The sequence below is a fragment of the Asparagus officinalis genome, chromosome 7 (assembly GCF_001876935.1).
Source record: "Asparagus officinalis chromosome 7, Aspof.V1, whole genome shotgun sequence".
Taxonomy (NCBI): Eukaryota; Viridiplantae; Streptophyta; class Magnoliopsida; order Asparagales; family Asparagaceae; genus Asparagus; species Asparagus officinalis.
In genome coordinates, this window is record NC_033800.1 from 63,563,364 (window position 1) to 63,574,152 (window position 10,789).

The 10,789-nt window shown below is 39.9% G+C and overlaps 1 protein-coding gene and 1 non-coding gene across 4 annotated transcripts; one reads left to right on the plus strand and one right to left on the minus strand.

Moving 5' to 3' along the window:
* LOC109850990 (ubiquitin-conjugating enzyme E2 4-like) lies at positions 6,418–9,503 on the plus strand. Of its 3 annotated transcripts, none has more exons than XM_020421085.1 (8): positions 6,418–6,515; positions 6,691–6,844; positions 6,930–7,009; positions 7,178–7,292; positions 7,390–7,442; positions 7,534–7,662; positions 8,717–8,790; positions 8,886–8,942. In XM_020421085.1, the coding sequence occupies exons 2-8, from the start codon at positions 6,801–6,803 to the stop codon at positions 8,925–8,927; spliced, it is 537 nt and encodes a 178-aa protein (XP_020276674.1). In that variant the 5' UTR covers positions 6,418–6,515; positions 6,691–6,800; the 3' UTR covers positions 8,928–8,942. The 3 variants fall into 3 exon arrangements, with proteins under 3 accessions (XP_020276674.1, XP_020276672.1, XP_020276673.1); XM_020421083.1 differs by lacking the exon at positions 8,886–8,942 and adding an exon at positions 8,995–9,503 and having other exon boundaries at positions 6,420–6,515; XM_020421084.1 differs by lacking the exons at positions 8,717–8,790; positions 8,886–8,942 and adding an exon at positions 8,995–9,503 and having other exon boundaries at positions 6,427–6,515.
* Positions 10,450–10,533, minus strand: TRNAL-CAA. The gene has a single exon. It is a non-coding gene; the product is annotated as a tRNA-Leu (tRNA).

A 10,789-nucleotide genomic window follows, 5' to 3' on the forward strand; every position in this document is an offset into this window, starting at 1 on the left:
ATTAGATCTTTTTCTTTCAGACGAGCTTGTGGATTGTACAAGTCGTCGGTGTTCTTCTCATAGTGGAATCTCCCCTCACCCCTCCCGTGGACGTAGGTAAGTTTGCCGAACCACGTAAATCTCGTGTATTTACTGTTTTCTGGATTGTTGGCTATTGCTTGTAGGATCCCTCAAAATTCGGTCTTAGAGCTGATGAGAGGAAGAGTGTATATTTCACTTTGATGAAATATATCACTTTCGATTCTTGTTTCCTTTGAGAAATAAGAATTTCATTATCTATTCTCGTTTCCTTTGAGAAACAAGAATATAGAGGTTGACTTGTGCTTTTGTGACAACAAAAGCCAGGGCTTTCTCTCAGCTGATATCGCTTCCGCGGCGGCGGGCGTGACTCTGCGTCCAACAATTGGTATCAGAGTTGTTAATCAGATTGGGAGTGGTGTAGCTTCTGGTTTGAGGTGGTGCTCGGCAATTTCCTGAGAGAAGCGGATTTACTAATACAAGCGAAGAATGGCGTCAACAAGTAAAACAGTTAAAGTGGGAAAATACGAGATTGAAAAATTCAATGGGAAGAATGATTTTTCCTATTGGAGGATGCAGATGAAGAACACTTTGATTTCGCAGAAATTGCACAAAGCCTTGGAGGGAAAAGAGAAGAAGCACAAAGATATGTCGGATGAGGATTGGGAAGAGCTGGATCTGGAAGCACGGGCGTCGATTATCCTTTGCCTTGAAAGGGATGTAGCTTTCTTGGTAGATGGAGAGGAAACGACCGCGGGCGTGTGGTTGAAGTTAGAAAGCACCTTCATGACGAAGAGTCTAACAAACCGGATCTATTTGAAATCCAAATTGTATACTTGCAAGATGGAGGAGGGCTCATCAATCCGGGAATATATCAACAAGTTCGATAGGATTATATCGGATCTGAAGGACATCGATGTGACTGTAGAAGATGAGGATCAAGCGCTTCTACTACTTCTATCTCTACCGAAGTCTTATGAGAACCTGGTGCAAACACTGATGCTTGTGGGAGACAATTTGACGATGGATGAGACTAGAACGGCGCTTCTAGGGGATGACCTTCGAAAGATTGCAACCGGTGACATGACTACTGGTGGTAACAAAGAACAAGCGCAGGGATTGTTTGCTAGAGGAAGGAGCAATGAGCGAGGAAAAGGCAAGGGAGGAAAGTCTAGATCTAAATCGAGACCCCTTGCGGGACGAGCGTGCTTCAAATGCGGTGAAGTTGGGCATTTCAAGGTCGACTGTCCTAACAAGAGAGTAGGTGGGAAAAAGAACAACAACAAGACCGAGAGAAGAGAAGGCAAGGAAGAGGCGAGTTACGCATCGGAGGAAGGGAGCGATAAAGAATGCTATGTTGTTACGGGTGGCGAAGATACCTCCGGTAAGTGGATACTTGATTCAGGTTGCTCTTACCACATGTGCCCAAATAGGAAGTGGTTTACTACCTATAGAAGCTTGGGCACATGTCAGAGAAGGGTCTAGTTCTGCTTGGTAAGGAGGGTTTGCTGAAGAATCTGAAGAAACCTTGCATGGATTTTTGTGAGGATTGTGTGTATGGAAAGGCGCACAGGGTCCAATTCTTGAAAAGTAATCACAAGAGCAGAGGTATACTAGATTATGTACACACGGATGTTTGGGGTCCGGCTCAGACAACTTCCAAGGGTGGTTCCAAGTATTTTGTCTCGTTCATAGACGATTATTCTAGGTATGCTTGGATTTATTTTCTTAAGCATAAGAATGAGGTATTCGAGACATTAAAGAAGTGGAAAGCAATGGTTGAGAACAGGACAGGTAAGAAATTAAAGACACTGAGATCTGACAACGGTACAGAGTATACAGACGGTTCTTTCAAAGAGTTCTGTGATCAAGAGGGCATTGCTAGAGGAGAGACTGAACCGAACATTGCGGGAGAAGGCAATGAGTATGCGATCTTATGCTGGATTGGGCAACGAATGGTGGGCGGAAGCGGTGGCTACAGCATGTTACATTGTGAACCGTTCTCCACATTCTACACTAGATGGTGATACACCCTATAGGGTGTGGTCAGGGGAACATGCAGATTATGAGAGGCTCAGAATTTTCGGATGTACCGCCTATTATCACGTCAACGAGGGAAAGCTTGACGCGAGGGCCAAGAAGGCGATATTCTTGGGGTATGCAAAGGGCGTAAAAGGCTACCGCCTTTGGTGTACAGAAGATTCGAAGTTCGTGATCAGCAGGGACGTTACCTTTGATGAAAAATCTATGATTGCTAGGGCGCCCAAGGATGATGGTGTTGGGACTGTTGGGACTTCAAAGTCCCAGGTTATTGAGATAGGACCTAAAGACCAACCAGGTTCTAGTCATGTTCAAGTGGAAAATCAGGTAGATGATGAGCTTGAGCAAGAGGAGGTTCAGTAGGAGAATACACAGGCACTACAACAACAGCAGCTCGAGGATACTTTGGCTTCCACTAGGCCAAAGCGAGTATACAAGCAGGTACAAAAGCTGGGGGCTGATCAACCCCTGAAGCACTATGGGCAGGTTAATTTGGTTGAATACGCACTCTCGGTGGAGGAAGATGAGCCGGTCTCCTTCAAGGAAGCTATTCGAGACAAGAATAGTGAGAGTTGGTTGGCTGCGATGGAGGAGGAGATGGAATCTCTTCGGAAAAACCAAACATGGGAAGTGGTCCCATTGCCCGTAGAAAGAAAAGCTATTGGTTGTAAGTGGGTGTATAAGAGAAAGGAAGATCCTTCAGAGCTCGGTGGTACAAGGTACAAGGCGAGGCTAGTGGCTAAAGGGTTTGCACAAAAAGAGGGTGTGGATTACAATGAGAACTTTTCTCCGGTGGTGAAACACACTTCTATTCGGGTGCTATTGAGTATTGTTGCTCATGGTGATCTTGAGCTGGAACAACTCGATGTTAAAACGGCCTTCTTGCACGGAGACTTGGATGAAGAAATCTACATGCATCAACCTGAGGGCTACAAGGTTGAGAATAAGGAACATCATGTATGTCGCTTGAGGAAGTCACTCTATGGACTAAAGCAATCTCCTCGGCAGTGGTACAAGCGATTTGACTCCTTCATGCTAAAGCATGGGTTTTCCCGAAGCGATTATGATTGCTGTGTTTACATTCAGAAGCTTCGTGGAGGTGATTATATTTATCTCCTTTTGTATGTGGATGACATGCTTATTGCTTCTAAGAGCGGGGTGGAGATAGATAGGTTGAAATCTCAACTTGGTAAAGAGTTCGAGATGAAGGACATGGGCGCTGCTAGAAAAATACTGGGTATGGAGATTAGAAGAGAGCGGGAGAATCAGCGATTGTTCTTGAGCCAGAAGGGCTATATAGAGCGGGTGATCGCGAGGTTCGGGATGCAAAGTGCTAAGTCGGTGACGACTCCATTGGCTTCACACTTCAGGCTTTCAGGTAAACAATCTCCCACTACAGCGGAAGATAAGGCACACATGGAGCGTGTTCCTTATGCTAGTGCAGTTGGCAGTTTGATGTACGCCATGGTGTGTACACGTCCAGATATTTCACAAGCGGTTAGTGTGGTTAGCAGGTTCATGGCGAATCCGGGAAAGGCGCACTGGGAAGCAGTGAAATGGGTCCTGAGGTACTTAAAGGGTACCGCAGATACGGGTCTGTGTTTTGGTGGAGATACATGTCAGATTGACGGGTTTGTTGACTCTGATTATGCGGGCGATCTAGATAGACGGTGATCTACTACTGGTTATGTATTCAAAATACATGGAGCTCCAGTTAGTTGGCGATCGATGTTGCAGGCTACAGTGGCACTTTCTACTACAGAGGCCGAGTACATGGCCATGGCGGAGGGAGTGAAGGAAGCATTGTGGTTGTGGGGTCTTCTAGACGATTTGGGGATTGAGCAGGAGAACGTGAACTTGTGGTGCGACAGTCAAAGTGCGATTCACTTGGCGAAGAACCAAGTTCATCATGCTCGTACCAAGCATATCGATGTCAGGTATCATTTTGTGCGGGATGTCATAGAGGAAGGTGATATTTCTCTCATGAAGGTGCACACGAATGAGAATCCAGCAGACATGTTGACCAAGGTGGTCACAGGTAGCAAGTTTAAGCATTGCTTGGACTTGCTTCATATCAGCCCGTGTTGATCTGCCCAAGAGGGCATGACCCTTCGGGGCGGTGATGGGGTGAGGTGGAGACTACGATGGAGAACAATACTAGAACTACGGTTAGCTTGATCCCGGTGGAGGGTACGTAGGGAGAATTGTGAACAGGGGTGTTTATGTGGGGGCCACACCTCTACGTGTGCATGAGGAGCTTTGCCCAATTCCAGCAGGTAAAAGCCAAGGCCCATTTATTAGGCTTATAACCGCATCAATCTCCTATATAAGCCTAATGTCCCTAGGGTTTTCGGTTGTGTGGGAAATCAAAACGCAAGGGAACAGCGGCTTGGTGAAAAGCTGCTGGGAAAAATCGCAAAAGTCAGAGAGGGATTTTGTTTTCTTTTGGCGGCTGAGCAGAGGGAATTGCTGGTGTTTGTTGAGAGAAAAAGAGAGATTTTGAGGAGAGAAAAAGAGGGATTTACAAAAGAGAGGTTAATTTTTTTTGGGTAAAAATTAGATCTTTTTCTTTCAGACGAGCTTGTGGATTGTACAAGTCGTCGGTGTTCTTCTCATAGTGGAATCTCCCCTCACCCCTCCCGTGGACGTAGGCAAGTTTGCCGAACCACGTAAATCTCGTGTATTTAATTTACTGTTTTCTGGGTTGTTGGCTTTTGCTTGTAGGATCCCTCAAAATTCGGTCTTAGAGCTGATGAGAGGAAGAGTGTATATTTCACTTTGATGAAATGTATCACTTTCGATTCTTGTTTCCTTTGAGAAATAAGAATTTCATTATCTATTCTCGTTTCCTTTGAGAAACAAGAATATAGAGGTTGACTTGTGCTTTTGTGACAACAAAAGCCAGGGCTTTCTCTCAGCTGATATCGCTTCCGCGGCGGTGGGCGTGACTCTGCGCCCAACACATATCTATATTGTAATGTCCTTCTAACCTCTATTTAAGAGAGGTTAAGGTCACATGAATAATATCTTGGTTTTTTCTATTTTTTTAAATGGTATCATAGCTATCCTCTCAATCCTAGAGAGGCCTCTTTTTTCATTGTCTACACGAAGCGGCCGAGGAGGTTTTTGCTCAAAACTTCGTACTCCCCCTTGGCGACTCATCATCGAATCACTATGCACATGTTACTGTTCATCAGCACTGTTTATTCATACTATGGTACTATTCATATCCTGGGATTATTGTTCACACACGGATTACTGTTCACGGTCCACTCTGATCAGAACCGATTCAGCTCTCGTTTGTCGTCATCGATCTGTGATTTGTTGATCTCATTGATATTTGTTCGAGCCCGAAGTCAACTCCACCTCTTGGATCATTTGTTTGTTAGATACTTAAAAAGAACTATTTGTTATGGCATCCTTTAATAAAGGATCATTTATTGCTAAATCCTTAAAGAATGATCACTTATTATTGGACCCTTTAGAGCCCGTTTGGATCGGGTATTTTGAAGGGGAAATAAGGGGGAAAGCTGACAAATTGGCAGCTTTCCCCTTCTTTTCCCCTTCAAAATACCCGATCCAAACAGCCCCTTATGGAATGATCATTTGTTATTGGATCCTTCAAAGAAGAATCATTTATTGTTGGATCCTTCAAGAATCATTTGATCGGTGGATTCTAGAGGAGATTCGCTGATTTGAAAATATCCAAGTGAAAGATAAGGAGATTAAGGCTACTTTGAGTTTTTTGAAGCATCGTCACAGATTAAAGTGTGTGCACTTTATTTGTAACAAGCTGGACATGCATGATATACGTGCTCTAACTTTAAGGTAAGTGTTAAGGACTATATTATGAGATATTGGGAAATATGATTGGATATAATTTTAGCTCATACCTATTTTATAATATCCTCCTAATCTATATATAAGAGAGTTAGGATTAGATGAATAATATCTTAGTCTTTTCCTATTTCTCTACAGTCTTTTTCAAAATTTTATATAAAATTATTATAGTTAGAAAATAACTCGATCTGCTAGTATCTAAGAAGCAAAAATTAACAATTATATCCAAAAGAGTGCCAATCGAAATCATTATATAAGAATTATTCGTTATGTGATGCAAGGAACATAAGCTTTTGTTAATATAAAAGAAAAAGGGGGAAAAACAAAGAACACGTTTTTGTGATGGATTGAGTTTGCCAAAATGAGCACATTGGCATAGATAATATCGAAACCCACATGACTAGAACATTCAATACCAATAAATAACACGTTTTTGTGACTGGAACATTCAATAAATTTTTAAAAACTAATTGATTTCATTCCAAGAAATGGAAAACTAAAAAAACATCAATTGGTAACTCAAGGAAAAAGGAAAAGGCTGAGTAGAAAATGGGTGAAATCGAGGCAACACAGCTCAACCCAAGAAGAAAGTGGGTAGAGAGAGTGAAAGGATTAAGGTCAGATTATTATAATTCAGTTAGTTTAGAAGCAATTATTTATCTGATTATTATTATTATCATTATCGTTTCTCTTCCCTCGCAGAACAAAATAGAAACAAAGAAAAAGAAAATAATTATAGGGGTTTTTATAATATATATACGTACCGAAGCTCTCTCTCTCTCTTCACCGCAGAGCCCATAATAATATTCATTCAAGTTCGATTCGACCAAGAAGTAAAAACTTTCTCCGCCAAAAAGAAAAAGAACGAAACAAGAAGAAGAAGAAGAAGAAAAGCAAGAGGGATGTCTTCTTCAAATGATCGTCGTCAAAGGGAGATAATGGACCTGTGAGCGAATCAACCTCCCAATGAATCTTCCCTCTTTCTTCTGTTTTGAATTCAGTTTGTAATCGGGGTTTCTTTGGTTTTGAAGGATGATGAAAGATTTCAAGGTGGAGTTGGTTAATGATAGCGTGAAAGAGTTCTTTGTTGAGCTTCATGGTCCTGAAGACAGTACGTCTCTTTCTCCCCTTATTTTTCTTCTTTTTTCTTTCTTGGGGTTTCCCCATTTCGCTATTCAAACGATCACTTGTTGGAATCTCGTTCGTTGTTATTATGACGTGGGCTTTCTTTGCATAGATTCAACCCGATAGAGTTCTTCGTGTCTTAATTCATTTCCAGGTCTCTATCAAGGGGGTGTATGGAGAGTGAGAGTGGAACTTCCTGATGATTACCCTGTTAAATCTCCATCCATTGGCTTTGCTACTAAGATTTTTCATCCTAATGTCGATGGATTGTGAGCCCTTTTACTGTTTTGTATTGATGCTGATAGTTGAATTCATCTTTCTTCATATTTTGCACGGTGCCCATAAGCTATTTGAACTTGTTCTTAGGTCTGGTTCTGTATGTTTGAATCTTCTTAACCAGGACTGGAGCTCCGTATTCGGTAAATACAGCGCGCGTATCTTGCTCCTTCTTTGTGATGTAAATTTCGATATCGATTCTTCTAATTCTTGTTGTGTTTTACATGCCCTCAGATCTTGTAATGGTTTTTAAGGACTTCCTTCCACGATTTCTGAAAGAGCCCAATCCTGACGATCCAATGAACCCGGAAGCAGCAGAGCTGATGATCCACGATCGCCCTGCTTACGAGCAAAGAGTTAAAGGTGACATAACTTGAATCAGAATATCATCCTTTGTGATGTAAATGTTTAGCGGTTTTTGTACATTTGGAATGAAAATGACATGCATGGCGATTTCGTTGATCAAAATGGTGATGCAACTGTCTATTCTTCCCAACTTTTGTGCTCAAGATTTATGCCAGTGATCAAGAGCATTTCCATAGGTGTGATTTTACTATTAAAAAAAATTAGTACTTTGTCCCTGCATGATATTTGTTCATTAGGAAAGGTCAAATTATACATCTCCTACCTCCAATTTCAATTAACATTTCATATACGATGTCGGTATGCTTCCTCCAATTTTATGTTCTTCCTCATTCAAATATACTATATTATAGAACTCTGTACTTCTTTGTTAATAGAGACAGCTAAGAATTATTTTACCTTCTAGGATAAGGTCATGTGAGAACTTTCCAAGAAAGATAGGATAATTTATCTGGTCGGTAGTTGGTTTCTTCTTTATAATATTAGGCCTTTGCATATAGCATGTATATATTCATAGAGTTTAGTCAAAATACAGAGTATACGGTGCGCTGGTGGACACACATTTACTCCTAGGGTGGGCTTGAGTACTCCCCATTTTGCTGGCTTGCTTCTTGATTACATTGAGTATATACAGCATAAATAATGTATACTTATTTGTAAACGGATTAAAGTTGTAGCGTATACAATCCTGTTTCGGTTAAGCTTATTGCTACAATTTTCACGCCAAGAGATAGGTAGATGTCAACTTGACAAAGAATTGCAATAATTTTTTCCGTGAACCCTTTTTCGACTTCAATCCTTTTCAACAGGACAACAACTCACTAAATTAATTGGTGATAAATTGTTATGTTTTGTTATGTATCCCTCTCGAAATCTAATGTGCTTGAATTTTAGGATTTCGTGTGCATTTCTCTTAAATATATGTTTCATTGTGGTAACCGTCTAGAAGTTAATATTACACCATCAGTAGAGGTGGCTCCCGAATGTGCCTTGTTTATTCAACCTTGTAAAAGCTGTAGTAGCACCTGCTACTAATTTTTTTTCCTCCATGTAGGTTGCACGCAGCTTAGCCCTATTGCACACCTGAAGATCAAACCTCACAACTGTTTTTTAATTCCTAAAAAACATGTACGTACATGCTATTATTTATATTAACATGCATTGAAGAGTATAATTGAGGGTCATGCTCTTCTAAGAATAAATCCCTTGTTATGGTTTTTCAGCAAATTGTGCTAGATGAGGATGTGCATATCCGTGTTCCCTAGATCATTGGTTCATACGAGAATTATTAAATTTTATCATTGTCAAACTATGTTCTTGCTCTTGTTCCAGAATATTGTGAGACATACGCAAAGCCACAAGGTACCGGTTCTCCTGAGGAGGATACTTCAAGCAATGAAGAGATGAGCGAGGTTGAGCATAACGATGATGAGGACACTGAGCCAGGGAATCCAAATCCTTGAGAAGCTGATAAACTAAGTATAGCTCGTCTCCTCACTAACTGAAATATGCTCAACTAGTTGGCTGCAAATTGAAGTAAACTCTCTGCATCAGCACTTGTTTACTCTGTGTACATGCGTACTCGGTCCTCAGAGTGATTTCTACAATTCTTTTGTCATTGATTGACTACAACTGTGACTGGCATATTTGCCATTTGTATGCGTAGCAGATTTGATGACTTGTCTGGGTCTTAATACAGTATATGTACATGTCAAAAGAGGTAGAAAAGAAAAGAAAATTTGTGGTTACCAGGCATGTTTAACTCCTCAGCAGATGCTCCTTTTTGTGCTGAGGAAGTTGTTTCATACTATTAGCTAAATAGCAATTGTTCCCTTTCAATATTCGGCCATCTTTCTTTTTATTTTTTCCGTCTCTTTAAATATATAAAGTTTACATTGTGAATTCACAAGCAACAACTTACCGATTAAGGTTTTATTGCTGAAAACAGTTTTCGGATCAGTTTAAGTGTCATTTATCTTAAAGTGGAGAGAGACCTTTGTTACAGTTTGTTAGCATTGAGAGCTGCTGCTTCTCACTGTTAGTTTTAAAAGTTGAAGGAGACAAATTCTGAGGCGTGAAACACTTTCCTTAAAGAAATATTTGCCCCCACTTGATATTTAAAGTTGTTTCGGGTTAATGCAAATTTTCTTCCCAGGATACAACAGAAAATAAAAATTTCAGTAAGCAAATCTGGAATTTTTCTTAATTCGTTGTGAAACAAGTTTGTAATATTGCAGAAGTTTTTGATAGAAAAGATTCAGAAAAAGAATTGTAAAAAGATATCTGAAAACATAAACTATTTATAGTTTTGAAAAGGTGCTTCCAACAGTCACAACTTTTCAAAACACCCCTTAGAACAAACAGCCACTTTTCAACAGTCACTTGTCTTTTCATAATTTTTAAAATTCAAAATAACATTAAAATAAAAATATATTCAATATATAATTATATATATAAAAAATAGAAGCCTACACTTTGATCCATTATTCAAAGCCCAATAAACATTCAATGCTTTTAAACCTCTAAAAGAATGTTCAAAATTCCAATGTGGGACTATCTTGTTTTTTTTTTTTTTTACAAACAAATACTAACACTCACTAAATCATAATGCTCATGAGATAAAGTATTTACCGACGAGAAAACAACTTGCAGCAATGTGCTTGTAAAGAGATGTATAAAACGCTTATTATTTCTTGAAAGAAACGAGAACTGAATGTTTTTCTAATACAACAAAAGTGTAAGCTTTAATTAATAAATTAATAAATAAAAAAATCGAAAAATAATTTTTGTCAGAAGTGGGATTTGAACCCACGCCCTCTCACGAGGACCAGAACTTGAGTCTGTCGCCTTAGACCACTCGGCCATCCTGACTGACTTTGGCTATGCTGGAGATTATAAAGAATTTATTTACTTACTTTGTAGGCTCAACCACCCCAAAAACTTTGGTGTTGCACATAAACCCGCCGAAATTTTTTTATATCATATAATCACTGAACTTTGAGGTGTCTCACAAGACCCTCCTAAACTTTGAACTGTTCTCATCAAGCTTTCTACATGTAATTTGAAAATAACTAAACTTTTTTTGAATGAATAAATTTCAGATCTCATTTATCATTTACATGCAATA

Excerpts from the sequence above, each read along its gene's own strand:
- LOC109850990 (XM_020421083.1), top strand. The coding sequence starts at position 6,801 with ATGTCTTCTTCAAATGATCGTCGTCAAAGGGAGATAATGGACCT. Across the intron at positions 6,845-6,929 it reads CAAAGGGAGATAATGGACCT|GATGATGAAAGATTTCAAGG; the intron begins GTGAGCGAATCA and ends TTGGTTTTGAAG. Across the intron at positions 7,663-8,716 it reads TTACGAGCAAAGAGTTAAAG|GTTGCACGCAGCTTAGCCCT; the intron begins GTGACATAACTT and ends TCCTCCATGTAG.